The following is a 26,869-nucleotide window of genomic DNA, read 5'->3' on the forward strand; positions in this document are numbered from 1 at the left end:
CTTGGTTCGGGTTGGTCTTGCTGCCACCTCTCGCCCCCAAAGCAGCACCTGGCTGCAGGGCCCCACCTTCTCCACGACAGCCCTGGACCTCAGGCTCAGGCTCCGGGAGGCTCTTGGCCCCTGGCCCAGCCTGCGCGTGATGTCCCTCTGGTCCAGGCTGGTGTGCGCAGCAGCCAGAGGCCCCCGGGCTGTGGCACCCAGCAGTGGAGAGGACAGGTCTCTCAGGAAGGGGTGTGGCTGGGAGAGAAATGAGGGCTCCGGGGCCCTGCATGGTCTTTGCACCGGGACAGGAGGCTCCAGAGTGGCAAGGACTCTACCGAGGCGATTTGGAGTCAGACCAGCTGGGTTCAAGTTCTACTTCTGCCGAGAGCGCCTTGAACAGTTTCATGTCTTTAAAAGTTACTTTCTTCGCCTGAAAAGAGTATCTGGCTTGTGGGATTGTTGTGGGGGTCAAATTTCAGGGTCATAGAGCCCCACGGGACCCAAAGGCCAAACCGGCCCTTCACCTAGGGGACAGGGGGTGAATTGTGGGCTCAGCTGTGTTTAGAAGTTAAATTCTCAGGGTTCTAGAACTCCTGGATGGAAGTCCCCCCATTTGGGAGAATTACCTGACCCCACTGTTGCCCCACCCCATTGGTATCCCTGTTATAAAGAACATGGGCTCAGTTGGCCGGGTTCATGCCCTGAACCCCATGTGAGTTTCCTCGGTGCAGAGGAGACAGGGCACCGTCCCTCCGCCTCACAGGAGGAAGCTTTCAAGGAACAGGCAACAGGTCTAATCTGAGAGATGTGGGAACAAAAATGGAGCCAAGAAGTGACGGGACGAAGATGGGCAGTGAGGCCGAGGGAGCCAGAGAGGCTGGTGGTGCCCGCGGAGGGGTGGGCGGGCCCAGGCCCTGCCTGCCTGCTGCCCTCTCTGCCACCAAGAGCGGCTAAACACAGACGCTGCCCCCGCCACAGAACCGGCTCAGCTTCCACAGCAGGACGTTTCCATTTTATTGTCTGTAAACGCTTCTTTGGTAAACAAGACGACAAGAAACCCAAAGGGAAGAGGAGCACGTGGAGTCAGGACGAGGCAGGGGCGGCGCCTCCACAGACGGGGATCTGAGCAGACAGCTACAGGCCAGCAGGGAGGGCCGGGGCGGGGGTCCACTCGGTTGGACACAGAAGCTAAATCGTACAGCGAATGAGCTCATGCATCACAGCGAGGAGAACCGGAGCCCACCTGCGCCCCCACCCATCTCCCGTGTGGCATGCGCCCACACACGAGCACGTGCCCGTCCGGGGCCAGTCGGAGGGGCCCCAGGTGGCCAGCAGCCCATCCTCCATTTCTCCCTCCCCGTTCTGCAGGCCGGGGTGTACAGGATGCAGGGGGGCTGACGGGGGGCTCACGATCTCCAGGTCTGGGTAGAGGTGGCAGGGCAGCAGGGGCAGGCTCTGGGGGCAGTGGAGAAGCAGCCCCCGTCCCCCTTTTACAGGGGGGGCTCGCTGCAGAGGACAATCTCCAGGTCCTTGCGGTAGAGTTTCCCCGCCTCAGCCAAGGACATGACGCTCTTCCTGTAGCTGGTGAGCTGCTGGATGTTCATTTCCTAGAGACACAGGCCGAGCAGGGGAGCAGGCTTAGTGCCAGCTGTCGGCAGCTGTGCCACCCACCTGTCCACCAGGGCACGGGACTCTTCCCCCTCCCCAGCAGGTGGTCTGGCGGGATACAGACCTGGGCCGCATTGCAAGTGTCTCCAGCTTTGGGGAGCACCTTGCCTAAAGTGAAGTCCCTGGAAATGTCACCTAATTCATAACACTGAGGTGTGCCCAGTGAGGCGCCAAGGAGGGGACCCCATCTGGCCAGCCGAGCAGCAGAAAACTCGCTGCCCTGCAGCTTCCGTGGTCCCAGCAGTTGCGGGTTGTGTGTGGGCTGCCAGTGTGCTGGGCCTGTGACTTGCTTGAAGCCTCAAAGGCTTTAGGGAGTTGTTGCCTTAGGAATGCTGGGAAATTGCATCATTGGGATGGGAATCCCACCAGCCCATTAGGATGGGAATGATGGAATCCCATCGGCCTATCAGAAGCTGTATCCCGGTCCCCGCGAGCCATCAACCTGGACCATGCATCTGCGAAGGGGGTGCTTGTGGTGGATCCCCCACCTCTACCACCCATAAATTAAGCTTTGTATTTGAAAAGTTAAACAAATGAAATCACCCTATCCTCCTTAAACCCACCCCCACCGCGTCTGTGACTTTTTTCTTCCTGGATTGCTGGGAACCTTGTATTATGTTTCAAAACAAAGTTCCCTGTGCCCTCCAAGGCGGATAACACCCAGGCGAGCATCTGCTGACCTTCACAGGTGGCTAACCCCGACGGGCAGTCTCTGCTGGAGAAGTGAGCACTGGCTTATGAGCCTGCCCTGCCCAGCACCACCTCAGGCCCGGGAATGTGAAGCCCCCACTCTCCTCATGTCCTGCACCTCCTCACAGCGCCCTGCCACCGTGCGTAATAAGCTCCTGTGCAAAGGCATTCTTGTGGTCAGAGCGTGGCTTTCTGGGTGGACAGTGAAAGACCCGGTTTGGCCTTTCACATCTTCTACTCAGGTCCTTCCCTGGGCCCCCAGGGGCCAGGTCTGGAGCTTGCTGCGGGGCAGGCTCCCGGAGAACAACTTTCTTCACATTCTTGTTTTCTAACCTCCAGAGCGCCTCCCTAACCCCAACACCTGCTCCCTTATTTGCACAGCTCCACTCAAGCAGTGTGGCCATAGCTGTTGTCATGTGTGGTCATCAGGAGAGCACCTAGCTAGGTGGCGATCTGGAAGTGTGGGGTCTCCAGAGATGTAACGCGCCTGCTGGCTCAGCCCACCGCCGGTGTAAAGCAGAGCCGCAGGTGGGATAATCATGTCTCTGAAGGCAGTTGCACCGTCCTGTGCCCAGTGTGGTGTGCGCACCTAAGGGTGCATTGACAGCCCTTGCCTAGATTTTGGTGCCAGGAAGAAGTTTGCTGAGTTCAAGCAGTACTCGGCGTACATCTTAACCTCCTAGGAGGCGTTTGCTCACTTGTAAGTGGAAGCGACTGTAGGTTATATATTGGAGGGGGGTGGTGAAGAAAATGAGGATGCTGTTCAGGACAAAGACAGAGAGACTGGAAAGCAACTGAACAGGGAGACAGGGTCAGAGGCTACAATGAGTTCCCCCTGAAACTGAGCAATCAATTTAGGTCTTGTCTGGGAGCCAAGGCGTGCAGACAGTGCGAGGCACCACAGCCCTTCATTGTCTGATTAAAGAAAGCAGCAAAACCATCTGCTCAGAGAAATACCTTTCCAGGAGGTGAAGGGAGACAATCGCAAAGACTTGTCTCTGGGTTGGGGGCTCCTGGTCTGTCCAAGAGGCAACATGACCAGGCCAAGGCAGGGGCCTCCAGGGGAACAAATGCTTGTGGGACTCCAGTTAGCCCCGTCCTCAGCCCCAGCTTCTGCAGTTAATTGATTCAGAAAGTCTTCTGGTCTCCCTGTGTTGCGCTGACAACACCGCACTGACAAAGGGAGGTCGTGGAGCAAACTGTAGGGTGCAGGATGCTGCAGAAGAGCAAGATTCTGGCCTTTTTTATTGATCGAATAATCATGCAGCATCAGTTGTGAGGGGAAGGAGGACCAGAAGAAAAGGGAGGGGCGAGACTAGAAAATGTGCTGTCATCTATAGTATCAGGGATTGTGAGTCTGCCCTCCAGGCACCTCGCATCTGCTTGATGACTCGGTATTGCAATTAAGATCAAGCCCTAGATCACCAGCCAGGGTTTCAATCTTATCTACAAGGCTTTCCACTGATCACCTTCTGGGGTACCTTGTCATATATCGGTCCTCGGCCCCCCAGGCGTTCCTGGTCATACCTTGAGAAGCATCCCCTTCCCAGAGTGGTCAAACTTTAAGCTCTTGGTTGATTTGAAAGGCATCTCGTAAGAGAACAGACACATAGGCCAATGGAATCGAATAGAAAATCCAGAAATAAACCCACAGATTTATGGTCAACTAATCTTTGACAAAGGAGCAGACTATGCATTGGAGCAAAGAAAGTTTGTTCAATAAATGGTGCTGGGAAAACTCGGTTGCTACATGCAAAAGAATGAAGCTTGACCACTACCTCACACCATACACAAAAACCAATTCAAAATGGATTAAAGAACTAGACATAAGACCTGAAACCATAAAATACATAGAAGGAAATATAGGCGAAACACTACGTGATTTGCACATCAAAGACATCTTTACAGACACATCACCCAAAGCAGTGATAGTGAAGGCAAAGATAAACAGCTGGGACTACATCAAATTAAAGAGCTTCTGCACAGCAAAAGAGACAATAACAAAAACAAAGAGAAACCCCACCAACTGGGAGAACATTTTTGCACCCAACACTAATGATAAAGGACTGATCACAAAAATCTGCAAAGAGATGATGAGACTCAACAACAACAAAGAAAATAATCCAGTCAAAAAATGGGCAGAAGAGCTAAAAAGAAACTTCTCTGAAGAGGAAATGCAAATGGCCAACAGGCATATGAAAAAATGTTCAACATCACTTGTCATCAGGGAAATGCAAATCACAACTACCATGAGATACCATCTTACACCAGTGAGAATGGCACATATTAAAAAAACTAGCAGGCCTCCCCGGTGGCGCAGTGGTTGAGCGCTGGGCTGTGAAGCTGCCTGCAGCCTCTGCAGTGCAGGTTCGATCCCTGGCCGCTGGGCGAGGGTCCCACATGGCGCGCGGACCTCTCCTGCCGCCCGCTGCTACCCTCAGCAGTGTGCTTCATCAGTCTGCCTGTCTGTTCCCCACTCTGGCTCTGGTGAATCCTCTCACCCTCCCCGCGCTTCTGGCTGTACCCAGTGCTTGTATAAATAAATGAATAAATCTTAAAAAAAAAAAAAGAGCAACACATATTAAAAAAAAAAAAAAAACTAGCAACAACAAATGTTGGCGAGGTTGTGGAGAAAAAGGAACTCTCCTGCACTGTTGGTGGGAGTGCAAACTGGTCCAACCACTATGGAGAGCTGTGTGGAGATTTCTTGACCTACTAAACATAGAGCTTCCATATGATCCAGCAATTCCACTCCTAGAGATTTACCCAAAGGACACAGAAACATCAATTCCAAAGAGCACCTGCACCCCTATGTTTATAGCAGCACTGTTTACAATAGCTAAGCTTTGGAAACAGCCCAAATGCCCAAAAATAGATGACTGGATCAAGAAGATGTGGTACATATACACCATGGAATATTACTCAGCAATCAAAAAAGATAAACACATGCCATTTGCAGCAACATGGATGGCGCTAGAAGGGATCATGCTCAGCGAAATAAGTCAGAAAGAAAAAGAAAAATACCGGATGGTCTCACTCATAGCAGGAATCTAGAAAACTTAAATAAGGGACCAGGAAAAAGAATAACTATAAGAAGGAAAATATCAAAATCAACAAACAACTATGAACCAGAGACACTCTATGGGGGGTGGGGGCGGGGAAAGGAGGGTTTGGGGTCAAAATAAGGGGGTTGTAATTGTATGGGGAATATAAAAATAAAATTTAAATGAAAAAAAAATTGAAAGGCAACATGGGCTAATAAACCTAAGAAAATGTAACTGAAGCAGAAAAAAAAAAAAAAAGGCATCTTGTAAGGTGTGGCTCCTATGACTGAGTGACCGGGCAGTTCTGACCTTGTATAGGAATGCAGAACTGCAGGTAACAAAAAATGGTGGCTGAACAGGCCACTTAGGAGTAGCAGACCCACACCCCTGCTCTTGGTTCTCCACAATCTCCCGTCGCTCGTCTTTTTTGTTGGTGGTGAGGCTGATGCTTCCCTGAGCTGAGCCAATTAAAACCCCCACTGCCCATCACCCGGTCATGCACAACTGCCCACAGACAGAAGCAGCCTAGGTGTGGAGCAGCGACGAGCAGATAAACTGCAGGTGGTGCAGTGGAATGTTTGCCTGAAAAGGGAAGGAAATTCTGACACAGGCTACAACACGCGTGTAACTGGGGGGCGGGTGTTAGGCTAAGTGGAATCGCCTGTCACAAAAGACATCCAGGATGGGGCCACTTATGTGAGGGACCTGGGCCACCGCGTCTATAGGGACGGCAGGGTGGTGGGCGTGGGCCGCTGGGGGAGGGAGCAGTGGGGAGTTTAACCAGGACAGATTGTCATGTTGGGAAGATGAGGAGAACACCGCCGTGCCACTGAGGAGTGGTGAAGGTGGTCAGCTTCATGTGATGCATATTTGGGGCAATCAAAACCAAAGGAAACCTCACCAGAGACAAGCAAAACAAAGGCCACTGGCTTGTCCTGGCTGATGAGCGGGGAGCAAACTGCACCCTTGCGGGTTTCCTCCCACCCTCCCTCAGAAGCCTCCCTCCACCCCTCCCAGGACATCACCCCAGCTGCTGGGCTCACTGGCTCACCTTCTTGTTCTTCTCGTACAGATCCTTGAGCAGGGCGTCCAGCTCATTCTCGTCAATGTAGCCACTTCCGTCCTGTCGGGGAGCAGAGTTCACACACAGCTACCCCGACCCGCCTCTTGCCCCCCTTCCATGCATTCTAGGGAGGTCTCTGAGCCTGACCTCCCCTCCCGTTACTCTGCAAAAGGAGGTGGCCGGGCCAAAATAATGGGTTGCCCAGATTTTGCCTGTTAATGCAGGGACTGGACAGTTTGGGGCCAGCTTTTAGTGGCCTTTTGTTCCGTTGTCTTCCATTTGCATGGAAAGGATACCTGTGGTTGCAGAAGCGCTTGGCTAACTCCCTGAGTGTCACATCCCATAGTATCGTGGACTCCAAGACCACTGGAGCCATACTGCAGGGGGCACTAAGATGGGGCTGATTGTGGTCAGGAGGGCCTCTCACCCCAGCTTCTAGAATAACCACCTGCTATGCTGCAACACCGAGCACCCCCCCCGTAGGCGGAGGACGCAGAACTCTGAGCATCCACCAACCATTCTCTCCTGCGCTTTAAGGACCAAAAGCCCTTGGGTTCCACAGGCCGGGGAATGCAGATGACATTTATCTTCTCACAGAACAGAAGATGCTGCCAGGAGTCACGGACAGGAGGAGAGACAGGGCCCAGGATGCCTCTCTGCCGGCTCCGTTGTCCTTAAGGACCAACTGGCGCCTCCCTGTGCAGATGCTGTGGGGTGTGGGAGTGCAGGGGTGCGTGGGGGCTTCCTGCTTTTCCACCCCACACTGCCATCCTCCCTCTTACCTTGTCGTAGAATGTGAAGATGGCGTTGAACTCCTCCGAGGTCAGCTTCATGCCCTGCAAGGTCAAGGTGTGAAAGGGAGAAGCAGAAGTGCCAGCCTGCCTGCGCGTGCAGTGGGTCTGGGGAGCAGGCGGGAGGGGAGCACCCAGAGGCATGAGGGGAAGGGAGGCGCGAAGGAAAGCAAAGTGCCCCTTTTACCTGAAATTTAAGCAGGAAGTTCTCCTGTACGGGCAAGAGTCTGGAAAGAAAGTGATAGAACAGGGGTTAGGAGACCAGCAGAGGCAGGAGCCAGGGCTGCGGAGGGTGGGGGATGCAGAAGCTGTGCCTTTAGTCAGGGAAACCACCGCTGAGCAGGAGCTAGTGGAAAGCTCTAAAAGGAGAGCGACAGGAGCGTTGAGGTGCTGAGAGCCACCGCTCTGTCTAGCTTTGTCTAAGCTTCGGGGCACCTGACCTGTCACTTTTTTTTTTTAAAGATTTATTTATTTATACATACGAGAACTGGGGTGCAGGCCAGAGATGTGGGGGCTGAGAGGATTCGCCAGAGACAGAACGGGGAGCAGAACAGGTGACTACTGAAACACACTGCTGAGGGGAGCAGCGGGCGAGTCAGGAGAGGTCTGCTGCGCCATGTGGGTAGCTCCCTGGCCGGGGACCAAGCTCGTGCTGCCTCGGCTGCGGACAGCTTCACAGTGCTGAGACTTAATCCCTTGCGCCCCCAGGGAGGCCCCTGACTTGTCACTTTCCCACTGATTGATCTTAGAGCTAGAAAGTAGCACAGGACTGGTCTGCAGGGATCTTGTTAGAAGAGACACTGGGGCAAGGGCAGGCACTTACCGGGACATCTCTGAGAGGCCCAGCTTGCCATCCCCATTCAAATCAAACATCCGCAGCTGTGGGGACAGAAAGGGGTACCTGGGTTATTTGCTTTGACCTTCTGTCATGTGGGAGCTGCCCTGTCGTCTCCCTGTGTCCTGGAGGGGAACGGAAGGTGGGTGGAGGGAGTGTGCTCCTGCCTCATCTGTGTCACCTCACCCGGAGCCCCAGGAGCTAAGTCGATTGCTGGGGACACGGTCTCTGTCCTTCCCTCCTCTCCCCAGAGGCCAGGAGGCCAGTGCTGACGGCCCAACCCTCTCTGAGTTTATCCTCTCCTGGAGTTGCAGGTTGTCATGGAAACACATGCTCCCAGCTCTGTGGGGACTTAAGAGAGGCTGTGTGGGGGCCACGGGCCACTGGGAGTCATTTCACGTGGGGCTAAAGAGTCAGCCAGTAAGAGACCCTGCAGACCTGGAATCCCACCAGCTGGGGAGTCAGCCCTGCGCCCCTGGGAGGGGCTTGGGTGCACTCACGATGGTCTGGGTGTATTCTTGGAGCTTGGGCTCATCATAAGGCCGGTTTGCCTTCTTCAGCAGGTCGGATAGGAACCCCTGGAATAAAAAAGGCCTCCTCAGAATTCCTGACCCAGTCAGGCAGCCCCTCATCCACGTAGCTGTCCACTAGATGGACAGCACTGCCTTCTGAGGTCTTCTGTTGGCACAGCTGACACTCCTCATGAGTCCCTATTCCCTTAACACCGCGGAGTGGCCTTGAAGGCCCCAGAGGACAGGCAGTCGGAACTGGCTCTGCCTCCCAGAGCCCAGCACACAAGGCTAAACAGTTCTGGGGACCCGTGGTCCCAGAGGAACTGAGGGGCACATGCACAGGCCAGAAGCCCAGTCTGCTGGAATCGCCTCCAGGATGCCTGTCCTGGGCACTGATGTGCAGCGGAGTGTGGTTGGTTGAACTCTGGGGCCAGGAGCTCCACGTTCTGGCTTCACGCGGCTGCCCTGAGGATCCTCAGCAGACCACCAACCCACAGCCCTCAGCCGGTGTCTCCTCCTTCTGCCCCCCTGCCCCAGGCTCCCCGAATCCCCTGCCAGGCTGACCCCAGCCCCCTTCCCCATGCCCTCCTCCAGGCCCACCCTACCTTGAGCTCGTTGGCTTCGATGTAGCCACTTCGGTCTGTGTCGTATTTCCGCCAAGCCTGCAACGGGAGTGCCTGTTAGCCACGTCCTACAGGGTAAGCCTCTCCACCTCCCCAGTGGACAGGCGGGGTCAGCGTGTCTTGGCCCAGGTCACACGGGGGGAGGAGAGCGCAGGGTTGGTCTCCACTTTAACTGGCTGCAGGCCTGGGGCTTGGTTTTGCGTCATCTTGTACCCAGAGGTGACTGGCTAAGGTGTTAGGTTGGCAGCACCCATCCGGGGGAGAACTAGGGCACAGTGGGCCTGACACGGGTTGTGGGCACGGGACTCTGCCATCTTGGAAAACTGGAGACAGTCCTCTAAATCACCGAAAAATGCAATCCACATCTGACGCTTAGGCAAGCTGCCACTTAAAAAATGACTCTCTCGCCCCGAGAATCAGGTATTTCTAAGTGACTTCCTACCACGTGGGGACAGACTGCCCTGTGGGAGGCTGGGCTACCTCCCCGGGGGTTTTAGGCGGTGACTCACGCAGAGGGGATTACCGGTGGCTGGAAATGGATTTAACACGGCAAATGGCAGTCACGTCACAAGTCAGCTGTTATTTATCACGGCAGGTAGAGCTCGTGGGGGTGTGTGTGGGGCATGGGCTGGGTGTCACCCTGAGGGACACACACATTGAGAGTGTGTTTCCCCAGAAACACGGCAAGAAATAATGGGTAGTTTGCTGCGTCTCCAGCTGGTTTCATCTGTTGGACTCAGAATCTGTTACTCCAAAGACACGAGTTGGGTTGTCCTATTTCACACAAGAATCTCAAAGGATTTCTGTTGCAGGGACAGCAGTGCCCATTTTAAGGGTGGCTGGGGGGAGGGGGCACGATGAAGCCCTGGAAAATACCAGAGACTGGAGTTCTCGCTGGGTTTCTCTCGCTGTACGTCGTGCAAGGGTCATGATCCCCAGGCAGGCCCCTGGGACTCTGACTTCCAGGGCCTGTTCTGAGCGAGAACAAAGGATGGGGGCTCCCAGGGCCACCCAGAGGGGAGCAGGTCTTTACTGCGCATTTCCCAGAGCCCACACAATGCAGATGTCTGTGACCAAACCCCAAGGGGGAGAGAGTGTGCACACAGCACTCCCCAAGTGTCCTTGACCCGGGCTTGCTTCTCACCTCATCCCCCGCACTTTCTGGGGGACACACACACACACACACACACATCTGTCCCCCAGGAATCCTGGCAGATGCAGATCTGACTCACTGGGTGATGCAGGCATGCTGGTCTGCGGCCCCCACTGTGGGTAGCCGAGCCCTCAGGGGTTCAGGGTTCCCCCAGGGACCTTACCCAGGCACCAGGATGGACCTGGCTCTGAACCCGGGAGAAAGGCAGGCCCCGACGCGCAGAGATGGCAGCTCGGCCTTACCTCCATGAACTCGGTGCTGGAGCCCACGTGCTGCCTGAAGCACAGAAGGAAGTTCTCCTCGGTGGGCAGGATCTGCGCCAGCTGCGGGGCCAGAGCGACACTAAGCTTAGGGGGGGCAGCGTAGGAGGGAAGGGAAGGGATATGCCTGGTGGGGACGTGGGGGGAGTTCCGGGGTTTGCTTCCGTCTTTGGAAGGAAGGGTTAAAGGATGTGGTGACGAGTGAGTCCCTCAGGAGACAGCCACTTGGTGAGGAGTGCCCATCCTCATTTTTGGGGGGCGGAATATAAAGTGTTTTATTCAGCTAAAGCAGGAAAAAAAATCTGGTATGTGTTTTATTCTTTTTTTTCCCCCTTCCTCTTGAGGTCACAGTGGTTTCAACACTGAGTCAGTGTAGAGGATCCCAGCTGCCCGTCCTCATTCTTAACCCTCTGCCGCGAGTCAAAGGCTGATTTTCAGAGGTGTGAGGGGCTGTGGGGCAGAGGCGGCCTGACCGGCGCGCAGCCTGCATCGCCGCAAACCCAAGCCTACACCTGTGAGGCCTCAAGGCCAAGGAGCCAGAACCCGAGGACAAGCGACCACCGGCAGCCCTGGCCTTGGCCCAGCAAGGCCCCCTCAGGCGGGGGCCCCTGGGGACCTGCCTGTCCCGGGCCTGGGGGAGGCGCCGCTGGGGAAGCCTGGGTGGGTGCCCCACGCCAACATTTTTTGCTGAAATTAACCCTTTCAATAAGCCTTGGTTTACCTTAGCATCTGCACATCCGTATGGGTTTAACAACACGCGCCTCTCTAGCCTTTTTTTTAAGAACCTTGCCTTGGGATGCCTTTAGGTGCGGCGGGATCTCTCCCCAACAGCAACGGTCCTCACCCCTCCTCCCTACACAGGGCTTGGGGACAATGGACACCCCCTGGAGGACCCTGAGGGCATTAAGGTCTCCCTCCCCCTCTTAGGCCCAGTTTGTGTTTCCTCCTTCCTTGCGGGACTTAGAAAAAGCCCCAACACGTGTTCTCTTCCCTCAGCCCCAGCGCGGGGGACGGAGAGGGGGCGCGGCTCCCCAGCAGCTGGCTCTGGGGAGGGGCGCGGGCCACACACAGGCTCTGGGACTTGGGGCTCACCTCGGCCATCTCGATTTTCCCATCTGAGTTCTTGTCGTACTTCTGCATGAACTCCTTCATCTTCTCCCCGAAGTTGTCGCTCTTGGACATCTGCGGGAAGGTGGGGGTGGGGGTGGGGAGGAGGTGGGGGCCATAAGGCTGCTGGGATCCTGGGTGACACACGCATCCCACGCCCTCTTGGGGCAGCAGGGGTGGGAGTCATTTTGAGCTCCAAATACACCCACGGAGCCAGGCGGGGCCGGTGCTCTGCGGCGTGACCAGGGCTGCGCACTTTCCTTTTCAAGACTGGGTCACAGAATTTCCACAAGGGAACGGGATACACAGCAAGCGCTGGCCCCTGTCATTAAATATGCCCCCCTGCCCCCTGTGGGCTGAACCACTGCTCTCTCAAAGGACAGGACTACTGCCATCTCTTGGAGGTCAGGCTGGAGGCCCCAACATTTTACTGAGGCAGCACATAATAAACCCAGCATAATCCAGCGACCCCCCCATAGGCTGTCAGCATCCCACCCGTGCGTGCTAAGTGACTTATTTCCTTCTTTAAAGACTACCCATTTCACCATGATTTTTCACTGTGATTTTGTGCCTGGAAAAGTGTGAGAAGAAAGTCTTCTGTAATAGAGGGGTAATATAAGTAGTCTAGCAGATTCCTGATGACCAGGAAGGCAGAGCATGTCAACAATTCCTTCAGCCCATTGTCTCCCAGCCAAAGGGGCTCTTGAAGACCAGCAGGGTGCCACTGGTTCTTTGCATTGGCAGCTCTTCTTCCTGGCTAACCCAGGCCTCTCTGCCTACCCGGGTGACTTCTGGGCGGGGGTGTGTGTCCAGGGCTTGGGCCAAGGAGAGTCCCTCCAACTCTTAGAGTCTTTTCTGAATTCCTTCTATTGCTTCTTGCCTTTGGAAGGGGTCTCTGTGTGCCAATAGGCATTAGTTTATTAATAACTCTTGCTTTACATTTACAAATGGAATGACCCTAGGCTATTATCACAAGGTGGGCCTGTCCACTTTATAGACAAATGCAGGCCAAGATGGGGTGACTTCATGCAAGGCCCCAGGGCAGGGGCCAGAATGTGAGCTCATGCCCCTGTGTCCACATTCGGTGTTCCTCCTGCCCGGAGACAGCTGCTCTGACAGCCCGTCCCGGAGGTTTCAGCTGAGATTGTGCTGGCAGATTCAGAGATCACCCTGACGCCAGCTGAGGAAGGGAATGACTCAGAGAAGGATTTCAGAGTTGAAGCACTTTCACTGAAACACGTTCCTCTGCCTCCCTGGGGAACAGCATCAGGTCTGGAGCCCGTGTTCACTGAGATCCAGGCTTTAGGATCCTAGCCGTGAGGGGTGAGGAGGGAACGGTCATGAACAAACCCGAGAGTCACCTCTGCAGCCTAAGACCGTTGCTGGTTGCTGTGACCTCCCCGTCATGGGGGGTGGGGGGGGCTATGCCCAGCTAGCTCACCTGGGGCCAGTTGTGACTCATCTTCGGCACCTTCCATGAGGACTTGCTAATAAGCTAATAAGCAGTGGGTTGGGGTCTAGACCCCACCCGCAACTCCCAGGACCTGCAGGAGGAGCTAGGGAAGGAGTGGGTCTGACTCCCTGTATTTCAGAACCAGACCCAGGAATCACAACAGACCGGGTCCAGACACCTCAATACGTCAGCCTCCCTCAAAAGATTCTAGTGAATTCACCAGTGCCGGGCTAGTGCTGGGGGCAGCAGGATCCTTGCCGCAGAGGGCCTGGGACGTGAACTGGAGCCCGTTCAGGCAGGTTAGGAAGGGCCGCCGGACGCCTGCATGGACCAGACCAGCAGCACTGTCGGGTGCAGATGCTGGTTTGGGGGCAGTCCTCAGTGTTTCTCTAGGTCCTTGCTGAGGATTTAGTCTTTGTGGGCCTAGAACTATGGTTCTCCAGTGGGGACAGTCCTGCACTCCCATGGTCCTATGGGGGACATCTGGCAAAGTCTGGGGACATTTCTGATTGTTTCAACTTGGGGGGTGCTGCTGGCATCTTGTGGCAGACAGCCAGGGGTGCTGCAAATCATCCTACAATGCACAGGACAGCCCCATGACAAAAACGATCCGGTCCCAAATGTCACTGATGCCACTGAAAAGCCCGAGTCTAGAATAGGGCACTTGAAACACCCTGGGCACCTTGAGTCGTGAACCCTCTGCACATCTTAGGTGGGCTCTCCCAGAGGGAAAACTGATTTTCATACACTCGGACACAAGCACAAAGCTTTGCAATTTTTGGGGAGGTTCATCAACTCCTTTTGCTCATTCATGAACACCTCTCAACCCCAGATACCTTAGGATATTAAGGGAAGGTACTCTTGGTAGGGGGTATCCCATTAAAAAAAATCCTTACAAATAAAAGAAAAACTTGAAGTGTCAAGACCAGGGATGTCAGGCCAGCTGATGGGAAGCATAACTGGGACAGACGATGTTCAAAGCCACGGTCAGAAAATCCCACAAACAACTGGGCTTACCATGCCAGAGCCTTTTCTTGCCTTCTCCAGCTCTTGGAAAAAGTTTTCTAGTTCTTTACCTTCAATATACCCATTTCCTGTAAAGAGAGGGAAGAAAAAAAAAGCAATTCATCTTGAGGCTAAATAGTAAGGCTGGTGGGGGTTGGGCAAGGGGTGGGGGTAGGTCCAGAAGGACTTCTTCCTGGTCAACAAGCCAGTGTCTGGCCAGCCTTGGTCTGCACCCATGGGGCGGGCACCCACACATGCAAGATGGGACGTACAGTCAGGAGAGAACCCTGGGAGGACCCAACACCTGAGCCTAACCGGGGGCTGGAGCGTTCATGACAGGCTGGGCCGCTGCCAGGCGCTGGAGACTCAACAGCGTGGAGACTTGTCAGCAAGCAGGGCCGATGAGGTTGGAGGTAGCATTCTGGGGTAAGGAGGTGAATTGATTCTTTTTTTTTTTTTTTTTTTTTAATAGAGGCATGTTTATTTATTTATTTATTTATTTATTTATTTATTTATTTTATTTGTTTGTTTGTTTGTTTTGTCTATACATGCACTGGGTACAGTCAGAAGTGGGGGAGGGTGAGAGAATTCACCAGAGCCAGAGCGGGAAGCAGAGCAGGCAGAAGGACCGAAGTACACTGCTGAGGGGAGCAGCGGGCGGCAGGAGAGGTCTGCGCGCCATGTGGGACCCTCCTCTGGTGGCCGGGGAGCAGCCGGGGATCGAACCGGCGCCGCAGAGGACGCGGGCAGCTTCGCAACCCAGCGCTCAACCGCTGCGCCACCGGGGAGGCCCAGGAGGTGAATTGAATTGAAGGAGTCACCCCCCACGATCTTCACCCATCTAGAATCTCAGAATGTGACCTTATTTGGAAACAGGATCTTTGCAGTTAAGATGAGGTCCTAGTAGATTAGGGCGCCGCTGACTCCAGTGACTGGTGTTTGAGAAAGCCGTGGGAAGACAGGTGGAGCCTGGAGTGACGCATCTCCAAGTCAAGGGGCGCCGCGATGACTGGCACCCCCAGAATGACACTGTCCCTCAGAGCCTCCAGAAGGAAGCCACCCTGCTGTCACCTTGATTTTGGACTTCAGAAGTGGGAGACAATGAATTTCTGTTGTCCCACCCCACCCAGTTGGGGTGCTTTGTTGCAGAAGCCTCAGGAAACTAATCCAGAGGGAAGAGTGGGAAGAAAAAGGCTGGGGCATCTGTCCCAGGGGGTGAGTCTCCTGAGAGAGCCGGTCACAGGGAGGAGCCGAGGGGGCGGCCCACTGCGCTGTAACCGAGAGAGAGGCTCTGAGGCTGGGCTGCAGGCCCACCATAGTTCTGCGCGCACTGGCCGTACGGCTTTGGGCAATCTGACCTGTCACTCCTGCAAAGTGAGTCATTATAATTCACGTTATAGTAACTAATATTATGACTAAGTGGGACTTAGGCATGTAAAGCCTGTCACCCACAGCGAGACACGTCACTGTTGTTTGAGTTCAGTGACCGGACCTGTGTATGAGATGGGAAGGACTCTGGGTGAGAAGCACGATTATCAGGACCAGGTCCTGAGGCCAAGGCCTGACCTGCGAGATCACAGAAATAGTGAGAGGTCCTGCAGGCTCTCACCCCAGAGGCCCAGGTGACCTGGAAACCAGGGCGAGCTTGCCCCTGCCGAGGCCTGCGCGACAGGACAATGGGACAGGCCTCCTCGGGCAGTGCCACCCAGGCTGCCGCCCACGACGCCATCCCCGGGGGCTTCAGAGAATACAGGTGTGTGGCTCCCATCCTCAGGTGCTCTGATGTAATTGGTTTGGCTTGTGAACTAAGCACCGTGACTTTTTTTAAACACCCCAGGTGATTTCCTTGTGCAGTAAAGTCTGGAAACCACTGGCCTAACGTCAGATTCCAAATCTGACCTGCCGCAGCTCAGCAAGGTTCCCACGGAGAGCATGCAACTTGAACAGCAAAGAGGGGCGGGTGGTCGTCTGCTTCAGGGGTGAAGGGAATTGCAAAGTGAACAAAGAAAATAATGACAGAGACTTTACCCCCGTCTTGGTGTGGTGGGTGTGGGGGCGGGGTAGGGTGTGGGGGTCTGGAATTTAGATTCTGAATCAATAACCTTAGCGGCGCCCTCTAGTGGAGAAATCGCACTAGAGCACAGACAATCACGTGATAAAGAATTTTTTTTTTTTTTTTGGTCTGCAGAGAAAAGATTTGATTGTCTTTGAGGTTGGGGGAACCAGACTTGAGTTACCTTTCCCCCTCTTATGCTTGAGTCGCCATTTTTCTTCTAGAATGTTCTGCAAAACTTCTTGGAAGATGCTTGGGGGAAGCTTCTTGGAATTCAAGAGTGTGAGCCTAAGGCCTGGTTGGAGGCCAGCTGGAGACGGGTGGGAGGGTTTCCTAGGCAAAAAGGCATCTAGTGGAAGACTCCTTGAGTAGGAGGAAAGAGTGATTTTCTTCTCTGTGGTCACCTCCTGCAGTGATCTGGCCGTCACCCCATTTCTTAGGTCGGAAGCTGAGCTCAGCTCTGGGCCCAGGTGCAGAAGCCGGAGGCTGGGGTGGGCTGGGAGGGCTCCCACCTGGTGCCTCAAGCACAACCTGGGCTTCCAGGAAGCAGGGGCTCAGAGGCGGCCCCGAGCCAGCACATGGCCCGTGAAGGCGAGTGTGTCTGTTTTGGGAATTAGGAGGTGGCTGAAATGAACTTGGGGAGCCAGCCCAACAGTGCAGCAGGGTGTCTTTCCCAAAGAAGCCACTGCTCAACTCTGAAGATCCCTTCCCCCCATCACAGCATTGCTGCATTTCTCCTCCAGCTCTGTCACCAGCTGTTTGGGGTTCTGCAGAGTGACAGGCCTTCCTGGGTGAGGGGTGGAGCAAGGGGCAGCGGAGCAATAGGAAATTAATTTAAACAGGACATTTCCAGATAGTGTCAAGTGCAACAAAGGGATGATGATGATGATGTAACAGGTTGGCTGCCAGGATGGCTTGGGTGGGGTGGGCAGGGACAGCCACTCTGAGGGATCCCCACTACTGGCAGAAGGAGGAGAAAGAGAGGAGCAAGGTTAGGCAGGGGGAGGGGTCAGGAGCTGGGATGGAGGCACTGGATGAGCTGAATGGGCAGTGGGAGTTGCCCAGAGGCTGGATGAGCTGCTCTGGCCAGGCCAGGAATTCTACCACCCCTGTCTGTACCCCCAACATAGGCACAGAAGCGTGGCTTAGTTTGACGTCTTTGGTTTTTCGAACTGACAAAAAGTCAGACTTTGCGCCCGAGCTTGGGGAGCTAGGGGCAAGCTTAAATGTGGGCCTGTTCCCCAGGAGCATTTGATGGTCTATGGGAATGAAGCAGCCAGACGAGAATCACTGGGACCTACCACTGAAGGCAGAGGGTGAGGAGCAGAGCTGAGGTAGGCAGGCAGGGGCTGCGGGGCCCAGAGGGGCACCCCTATCATTGAGGGGAAAGACCCTCGCTACTTTGGCCTTCCTCAGAGCACACCCGACCCATCCCCAGGGGGCAGCTACTATCCGGGGCTGAGGGTCAGTCTATGTCCTACGAGGCCTTCTGCACTGGACAAGTGACTTGCCTTTTCTAGCACCTGCTAATGGGGGGTAGGGGTGACTGGTCACCAAGTGCATCTCCTGAGGGATGCAGTTACTATGGCAACCACCACTCCTACCCTCCATATCAAACCACATCCTGAGACCATTCAGGACAGGTTGTTGGGTGGGAGCCAGGGACCCTGCACCACCATTTCTTGCTTTCCCCTCATTTAAAGTCACATCCTCTTCTTTACAATTCATCTGACCACAGATGCTGGGAAAGCCTTGACTGAAGGGTGCGCTGCCCCAGAGTGGAAAGAAGCTCCCTTATTTCTCCCTGAGACCCGTGTGTGCAGCTTTCCTAAGAATTGAGCAGCTAAGAGGCACCTGAGCGAGAGGATTCTGCCACCAGCCGCATGGCCGTCAGGTGGTGGTCAGCAAACCAACCTCTCCCGACCTACGTTTCTTGATCCTGAATACGGGTCAAACTATTTATATGCCCTCTCTTTTTTAGAGGACTATTGTGAGAGCCACACGGGAAACATAGTGCAAACATGCTGGAAAATGTAAAATTGCACATAAATGCAAAGCAGCCTTTTTATAGTCTGTCCTCTTAAGGGCCTCTGAACCAAGCCAGGGTGGAGACTCTTTGGCCCAAGTGTTCCCTAGGGGGTGCTCTCTAGGCGGTGGCTGCTCAGTCCAGGCTGCGTACTAGGATCCCTTGGGAAGTTTTTCCAACAACAGCGCTGCTGGGCCCACCGTCAGGCTTCCAGTTGAGTAGCTGGGGTGGGGACCTTCCTCAGTGTGCTGTCAAAGCTCTCCGGGTGATTGTAAAGTGCAGTTGGTGGTAGCTTTAAGAACTGTTTCAGAGCAGCAGGTCTCAGATTTTAAGGTGCTTGTGAATTCCCTGGGGGGAGCTTATAAAAATGAAGAGTCTAATATAGTACGTCTGGAGCAGAAGGGCTTGCTGCCCAAAGTGTAATTGGGAGCTTGTTGGAATTGCTGAACCCCAAGCCCCACCCCGACCAGCTGACCCAGAATCTGCATTTTTCACTGTGTAGGAACATGAACATTTGAGAACTGCTTTCAAATGTTTTCCAGGGGAGAACTGAGTCCTAGGGACTCAGAACCCATAGGAGTGAAGGATGGAATGAAGGAGAAGGATTTAGAATGTCTAAACGCCTCATCTCGTGGATTATAAACCTTTGTCCTTTTCCTGTTTTCTGCCAGTGGTGGCTGGAGGTTGGGGGAGCAGGAAGAGCACAGGGAATTTTTAGGGTGGCCAAACTATTACATATGAGACCACAGGAGGGTGCAATACAGACGGTGAACCCCTTGTCAACTATGAACTAGTAAGAATGTAACCACATTGGTTCATCAAGTATAAAAATATGCATCACACTAATGTAAGGGTGGATAATAGGAGAAGCTAGTGGGATGGGGAGTATAAAAAACTTCTCAGTTTTTGGTAAACTAAAAACTGGTCTATAAAATAAAATCTCTTCATTTTCTTGAAATGTTGATTAAATAGAAAAGCCAGGGCCTCCCTGGTGGTGCAGGGGTTAGAGTCTCAGCACTGTCAAGCACTATTAAGCTCAGCACCATCAGCACTATCAAGCTATCGCCAGCCACTGCGGTGTGAGTTCGATACTGATCCCCAGCCAGGGAGGTGACCCACATGGCACACCAGACCTCTCCTGTCTCGTCTGCTGCTCCCCTCAGCAGTGTATTCAGTAGAGCCACCTGTTCTCCTCCCCACTCTGTCTCTGGTGAATCCTCTCACCCCCTACACCTCTGGCCTAGACTCCAGCTCTTGTATGCATACATAAATTTAAAAAAAAAATCTTTTTTAAAAAAGAAAGAAAAAAGGAAAATGAAAAGCCAGAAAAAGCTCAAAGACACTTATGTGAATGCAGGCAGGTTAATGCCTTTGGCATTAGGCAGTGGAGGTTGGGAGGATGCTGGCTGAGCTCAGGAGTGGCAGACCTGGGCCTGGAATGGACAAGGGACCATGGGTCCATGGAGTTGCGGGCCGAGACCAGCACGACTCAGAGTGTGGGACTTGTCCGGGCCACAGCAGCGCCTGTGACTCTGTTAGAAATACAAGTTCTCGGGATCCACCGTGGACTGCCTGAATCAATTCTGGGGGTGAGACCCAGAAATCTGCTTTAACAGGGCCTTCTGCATGCTCAGGTTAGGGAACTGGAGTAGTCAGTGCTCACCCTTCTGTTTTCTCTGTGACGTGAGGTGTAGAGAAAATCGAAAAACTGCCTTGCCATTGAGACTTCCTCCTTAAGCTGCACACGACAGCGTTCCTGGGGCCAGGCAACTTGGCTGGGGCCCAGAGTCCCAATTGATGGAAAGGCAGAGAGCCCTCCACCCTCAGCACGCCCGGGAACAGCCAGGTACCGCCCTCTGGGCCCAGGAAGTGGCTCCCCGCACGCGGCCCCAGTGTCAATGTCTGCTTTGTGCATGTACCCCATTTATAAAGCCTTCCATTCCCCACCTGCCCATCTGGTCTGTAGGACTCTGCCAGGCAAGACAGGCATTATGGACCTGCCTTAGAGGAGGAATTTGAGGGGGAAGGAGAGTTTGTGGCATAGACCCACCTCCCGCCCTGGGGTCCCCTGCATTCCTGCCCGGGCCCACCTCGGTCCACGCCTGACTCCGCGTCTCGTCAGGGAATCATAAAGATGGGCACAGGCACACGCGCTCCTCCCAGTGGCTCCTGGGCAGGGAAACACCACCACCCATGCGAACAGCTACTAGTTGAATGTTCCAACACTTGCTTTTTAATCTGTTTTTCTGGTCCGGCTGCTTCTGGAACAGCGGCTCCCGAGCTGGCCGTGTCCCGAACCTGCGGACCCTGTGGGCCCGTGGCAGCCTAAGGCTGGGCTGCTTCCAGGCATAGGCGAGGCCAGAAGGAAGGGGCAGATTGGGAAAGGAAAGGAGGGACAGCAGCGAGCCAAAGGGGAGGGGGGAGGGCTGCAGCCAGAGGCCCCAGATGGGCGGGCCGGGCAAAGGAGGGCACATGATGTAATTCGCCAGGGGAGGCCGGGGCTGGCCAGGGAGCGACTGTTCTTGGAGAGCCTCGCGCCTGCTCTATTAATTCTGGCTCCCTGGGTCCTCGCAGAGATTTCCCTGAGGGGTCTCTTTACCTGGAAGCCTGCCCCACGGACTCAGCTAGTACAACCACCGAAGTCTGGTGGGGAATAAACAAGGCAAGTGGCAGGGACGCCGGGTTGCTGGGCAGTGTCTGCCCTGGCAAGGAGCTGAGCATCTTGTTTGTGAAGATGCACCCCAGCGGCAGCCTCCCCTGGGGAGCCCCAGCTCCTCTCATACTCAGCTGCCAACCCCCACCCCCAACTAGTGCGATCACTATGGAGAGGTAGGGTGATGGATAGGAGACCGCATGGGGCGCAGGGGGCACCCAGCCAGGGCTGGCCCGCCGCGGGCTCTCCCCACTTAAGGACACAGTGAAACAGTGGGGCGCTGGGGGTGAAAGGCAAGGCAGGGTGGAGGGACAAGAACCCCACATCCTGACATCATGCTTAGAAGAGACACAAAGACCCTGCAGACCTCTACAACGGGGTTCAAAGACGGCCTCCCTACGACAACCATGACCCGGGTCCCCCTGCACAGGCTCCTGTGGCTTCGGTGTGCCAAGAAGCAGTCACTTTCAGAAATCCTGTAACTATCTTACGATGAGCACCCGGATGCCGCGCTGTGCAGGTTGCAGTGTTTATGTAAATATAATATGTACCAGGTATTTTGTGACCCTGTTTGGGACTTCTTCCTTCAGCGCTCTAAGAGCCCTAGTTCGGGCCCACCACCGCCTTCCACGCTGCTCCTCTGAGAGGCGCTGTTGATTGATCAGCTAACCCATCCCCCCCCAACATTTGGGGGGGTGGCGCTGGGAGAACCAGGCTGGGCACGGCATCTGGCATGTGCTCTGACTGGGTGGGTTTGAAGGACTTATTTTCAAAGTCCCCAAGGCCACACAGGTGAGGAACAAGGCTCAGGCCTCTGCAGAGGCTTCAAGACCCCCTTAGTCACCAGGGCCTTCTGGAAGTGGGCAAAGGCCCAGAAGAGTCTGGGCAGATTCCCACACTTGAAGACACACACACACACACACACACACACACACACACACTTCTTTTGGAAGGTGGGGGAGAGACCCATGAAGTGATTTTCTTTTTATATCCTTATTGTTGTGCTGATTACACAAGAAACACATGCTCCTGTAAGTTTCAAACCCTATAAAATTAAGTGATGAAAATGCCTTTTCATTTTTCTCCACACACGCTGCAGAGCCAATCCTGCCCTTTTCTTGCAGTTTTTCCCAGCATACATGCTGCAATAATAATAAAAATAGACTCAGACTATCCTAATATTCTACTTTTTTTTTTTTTAAATCTTAATATATTCTGGACAGCTTTCCCGGTCAGCCAGGAATGCCGCCTCCTTCTCACTGGTTGCATAATATTCCACGGCAGAGATGAGCACTCTTTCTTTTTCTGTGCCCCTAATGCAGCATTTCCCTCCCAATTTACAGTATTCTCAGCCCCCTTGGTTCATGTAACTTGTCCCTCATGGGTAAGTCTATCTCTGTGTGTGAGCGGATCCTCAAGTTCTTTGCCACAGGCATTTTTGCCACGTAGCTAATTGGCCGCCAGGCAATTTTCCCATCCAAGAAAAAACGACTGGCCGATGGTGTGGCTTCAGCGGATGCACATGGTACCAGAAAACGACAGTCCACCAGTCTGCAAACCCTGGGGTGCACACCGCTCCCCTCCCACCCATCAAAGCCTGAAGTTTACCAGGCTACGGCAAATATAAGAAAAGGCTCGTGAGTCCCCAGCCTTCCAGAACACGAGTTCTCTAGCGGTTGCAGACACAGCGGCGCGCGCAAGGCTCCTCCCCGAGGACGCGCACCCGGGTGCAAGTTGGGGGCTAAAGAGCCAAACTCGTCCTACCCCCACCCTTTGCCCTCCCCCCACCCCAAGAATGGTTATGTGAAGCCTGATGAGTCTAAGTTTCTTCAAAATGGTGAACGGTTTTGGCTCTTTGCCAGCGGGGATCGCCGCGGTCCCTTGGGGCGCCGGCTCGGCTCGGGGGACCCGGCCCGCGGGCAGGTGCGGACACGGGTGTTTCCGGGTGAGGAACCGGGTCCGGCCTTAGACCCTGACCCTGCAGGACGCCCCGGCGTCCGGAAGGCACACACACCCCAGCGCCGCCGGGCCGCCCTCCTGTTTACCGCAGACCCTTTTACGGCCGCGCTGCCTTACGGCCCTGGTCATGGCGGCGGCTCTCCCGAAGGCCTCGGCGCGGCCGGCCCCTGGCGCGCCCTCGGGGCCCCCCAGCCTCGCCGCCGCGCTGGCCAGGAGGGGACGGGGCAGCAGAACCGCGGGCGCAGACCCCAAGGCCAGGGTAGGCCCCCCATGCCCCACCCCCCACTCCCGGCAGGGCCCCCACCTGTCCCCCGCCCTCAGGGCCCAGGGTTGGCCCCACCCCGCTGCAGGGCCCCTGGGCAGAAGGTGGGGGGCAGAGGAGCCGGGCCCAAGGGTGCGAGGGGTGCGCCTCTGGCCTAGCTCTGCCCCTGCCAGATCCCCGAGCCCCCCCAAAGGCCTGACCTTGGCTGACAGCTGAGGAAGGGGCTGTGGGCGACGGAGGGGACCGACAGACGGGACAGAGGGGATGGAGAGACGGGGTTCCGGGGCCCCCCATCTTCCCGTTTTGCTGTGTGAGTTTGCGAAAAGAACTTTGCAAAGTTCTTCTGGACTGCCTGGAGGCCCAATTTCTGCATCTATAACTGCTCCTTCCGCCCTCCACGGCGAGGCTACGGTCGGATCCTCTTGAAACAAATCTAGCTCCTGGGGCAGGGGCGCCGGGAGGGGGACTGCCTGCTCTTGAGACCACGGCTGAGCGAGGGGGGGCCCCCCCAATCCCTCTCTCCTGGTCTCTGTTTACTGCGCACCCACGAGGGCGGGGCGGCCTCCCTGGGAGCCTGGGATTAATTGGGCCCCAGCGGCCTGGTGAGCAGCAAAGGCAGGTCCTCCCCAGGCTCGTGGCGGGAGGACTCTCAGTGAGGGGAGGAACCCCAAGTGGAAACAGAAGCTAGAGCTGAAAGAGGGTTCCAGTTAGGGCAGGGAGCGCCTGGGGAAGGGGGTGAAGCACTGGCTCCCAGCGGGGGGTGGGGGGGTGTTAGGGAGGGTCAGGGCGGGAAGGAGGAAGGTCAGAGCCAAGGCACACAGCAAGGTGGCCTACAGCCTGGCTCGGTGGTAGGAATCCTGATTTGGCTGTACCCATAGCTCCCTACATCAGACAGGTAAGGACCTCGATGGCATTTAAATGCCAATTGCCCTCCTTCCCTGTGAGGCTCACACATAGGAGGGGACAGAGAGGACAGAGGATGCCTAGTGGATAAGGAGGCAAGAAGAAGCATCCAGCTCCCTTTTCACAGAGGAGGAGAGGGGAGCCAGAGGTACAGTGAATGGAGGGGGGGCTTGTCTTCAAAGACTCCTGAGTTCTTCCTACTCAGCTTGGTTATGCTGTAGCTAAGCCAAGGGCCCCTTTCTGGAATGAATGAAAGGAATTGCCCATCACTTTGGGGCTGGGGGCTCTTCTATGGACCAACAAGAGGAAACTTGTACCTCTCATCCCAGAAAACCCCTCTCCTAGCACCAGCAGGTGTCCAGGCCCCAGAGTGGGGGGTAAGTGCTGGCGACCTTGCTACATGACCTGGAAGTCCCGCCTGCGTCTGCTTCCTTGTCTGCAGGAGGAGAATCCTCATCTGCCTGGCAGCCTTGCAGTGCGGATGCAAGCAGGTGCACTTGTGTTTTGAAGAGTACAAAGTCTCAGATAAATGGAGGGATCTGTAGGATTAGCAAGAGTGCTATTGGTTGTCCCTGCTAGAACGGGGGGAAGCAGAGCTGCGGAGTCCTCTGTTTACAGCTGACTCATCTGGCAGGAGGCTGGGCACATAACCTTGGCCACTTGGTAACTTTCCTTGAACCATGCTAGTCTCTGGTGCAGATAAACTGGCAGGAGCATCCTTAGGGAGAGTGCGTGTCTGTCATCAGGAATACTAAGAGGCTGCAATCTTCTCAGCCGTTTCACCAAGGGAGTTTCATGGCACCAGCCAGGGGCTGGAAGTACAGCCTCTCCTTGGTCCCATTTTACAGATTTACTGATCTACCCACCTCCCTTAGTAATTCATGGGCAGATCATGGTTCTCACCTGGGTATCACACGCCCGGTCCTCTGCCCACCTCCTACCCCCAGCTTTCTTAGCTGGCTCCAGGGGAACTAAACTTCATGTATTAGCCTCTCCAGGCATTAACCTTTGCCTCTCCAAGCACTCAGGATAGAGGCACTCAGTTTATCCACCTTGAGCCCACCCAGCTGAGGAAGGGAGGAGGAAAGCATCAAATAAGCCACCACTGACCCTCCCTCTGGTTCCCGCCCCTCCTCCTCTCCTCAATCCCAGGATAAACACACTGAGCCCCCATGCTGCCAGTGGCCCGAGATGCCAGGACATTCTGGATGCCCACTCCAGCCAGGCTCCCACAGAAGGAAGTCAATAATACTATTACTTGAAGTGGTGGACAACTCATCATTGGGGATATTAGAAGCCTTTGGTGGGGGCGAGGCGCTCCCTTTATGCCTGAGTGAGACCACCGTGGGCTTGTGGAATCCCAGGGGTAGGGACCACCTGCACAAGTCTTTCAGGTCAGCTCTTGCTTTTTGGACAAATCAATGGCCAGTCCACCTGGAGCAGTGGCTGCTCACTGAGGCATTTGAGACTCTACCTCCCCCCACCCAGAGAGGGAGTCACCAACCACACCCAGGATTATCATCACAGGGGGAAAGTGTGAGGCTGGCACCCCAATCCTACCGCCACCACACCCACTGCCGCTATGGCTGGGACCTGCCTGCCCAGGAGGGATGTAAAATGCGGGGAAGGAGGCCCAGGGTGCTCAGGACGGTGATATCATTGTCCACTCCCTGCTCCGGGCCAGACAGGCTGGGTTTCCCTTCAGGATTCCCCAGGTGGCCCCAGCCCAGAGACAGTGGCCAGGCTAACCTGGTATTCAAGAGAAGGGGAACTTGGGAAAAGAAGTGAGTGGGCTTCTGAGACCTGTGGCTGCAGCAGCCGAAGGCAGGAAGTTATCCCGAAGAGGAAGGCAGGAAGAAAATATGGCAGGGGAAATCGTGGGGAGCCTTGCCTGCCCAGGCCTCCTCTCTGGGGAGCCACCAACTTGCCCAGAATGAGGCTGCAAAGCCAGGGGGCTCTCTGTCATCTATGTCAGGGAAGAAAAGTTACTGACAGTTGTCATCGGAGCGGCCAGACGTCTTCCGAGCTCGAGAACCCGGGCTCAGCGGCTCTGCGGCCGCCGCACCCCCCCTGGAGCACCCTTCCAGCGGCCGCCTAGAGCGATGCCCCCTTCCCTCCAGCGCAGGTCCCCGGGGGAGAACGGGCACAGAAGTTGCGAGCGTTACTGACCGTCTGCGTCAAAGTGCTTCCAGATTTCCAGGAACTGGGACGCCGTCAGCTCGGCCAGATGCAGGTAAGGGGGCTGCTGCTGCTGCGGGCCAGCCATGGCGAACCGCTCGGAGACCTCAGGCGGCGCGGCGCTGTCCCCGCGTGCGGGCTCTGCTGCTCCGGGGCTGGTCCAGGGCGCGCGCGCCACGCTGCCTTTATATACTGTCCGGGCTGCGCCTGCGCCCGGCCGCCAGCAGGCGGCGCGCGCGCCCAGAGAATCCGCCCGAGGCGCGGCGGGGCGGCGGCGGGGCCCAGGGGCTCGGTCAGGGTTCGCTGCGGGGCGCGCACGCCCGAGCTGAGGCCCCTCGCGCGCCCGGTGGGGGCAAGCCCGAGAGTCTTCCGGGCAAAGGGCGTGACAGGCTGTCCTTCCCTTCCTTCTGTCGCCGACGGCCTCGAGTCCAGCCAGCACGCCTTGTTGCCAGCGGCGGGAACAGCCAGGCCACCAGCAGTTGCAAGTTTAGCAAGTGCTGAGCACCCGGACGGCGCGTTTACTGGGTCTCGCCTGCCTTCTCTCGCCTGACTCTGCCGAGCATTCCGTTGGGGGCCCTGGAGACTTGAGATGACTAAATGACTTGCCCAGCAAATGAGGGGGCCCAGCTAGAATGTGAGCCCAGCTCTC

At 55.5% G+C, this 26,869-nt stretch overlaps 2 protein-coding genes across 4 annotated transcripts in view; one reads left to right on the plus strand and one right to left on the minus strand.

The window, feature by feature from the left end:
• Positions 1 to 26,869, plus strand: part of HYDIN (HYDIN axonemal central pair apparatus protein) — a 415,526-nt gene that overhangs the window by 16,587 nt on the left and 372,070 nt on the right. The window contains exons 1-2 of one of the 3 annotated variants that reach the window (XM_054696975.1): positions 23,104 to 23,136; positions 26,168 to 26,275. The gene's annotated coding sequence lies outside the window, so the exon portion shown is untranslated. Of the gene's footprint in view, positions 1 to 23,103; positions 23,137 to 26,162; positions 26,276 to 26,869 lie in introns of those variants that run through there. The other 2 variants (XM_054696976.1, XM_037516090.2) reach the window with 2 other exon arrangements.
• On the minus strand, positions 980 to 26,358 carry CALB2 (calbindin 2). Its single transcript, XM_037516086.1, has 11 exons — positions 26,212 to 26,358; positions 14,199 to 14,275; positions 11,714 to 11,803; positions 10,604 to 10,684; positions 9,191 to 9,247; positions 8,574 to 8,651; positions 8,062 to 8,117; positions 7,426 to 7,465; positions 7,230 to 7,283; positions 6,436 to 6,507; positions 980 to 1,589 (listed from the first exon to the last, which is right to left on the minus strand). The coding sequence occupies exons 1-11, from the start codon at positions 26,306 to 26,308 to the stop codon at positions 1,473 to 1,475; spliced, it is 819 nt and encodes a 272-aa protein (XP_037371983.1). The 5' UTR covers positions 26,309 to 26,358; the 3' UTR covers positions 980 to 1,472.

This window comes from Talpa occidentalis, unplaced genomic scaffold (genome assembly GCF_014898055.3).
Source record: "Talpa occidentalis isolate TD23 unplaced genomic scaffold, MPIMG_talOcc4v2.1 talOcc4.17, whole genome shotgun sequence".
In the NCBI taxonomy this organism is placed as follows: domain Eukaryota; kingdom Metazoa; phylum Chordata; class Mammalia; order Eulipotyphla; family Talpidae; genus Talpa; species Talpa occidentalis.

Bases quoted from the DNA above. Each gene is read 5' to 3' on its own strand.
- CALB2 (XM_037516086.1), bottom strand. From the start codon at position 26,308: ATGGCTGGCCCGCAGCAGCAGCAGCCCCCTTACCTGCATCTGGCCGAG. The intron at 14,276-26,211 runs GTCAGTAACGCT...CTCTCTTTACAG, and splicing joins GAAGCACTTTGACGCAGACG to GAAATGGGTATATTGAAGGT. The intron at 7,284-7,425 runs GTAAAAGGGGCA...TTGACCTTGCAG, and splicing joins ACTTCCTGCTTAAATTTCAG to GGCATGAAGCTGACCTCGGA.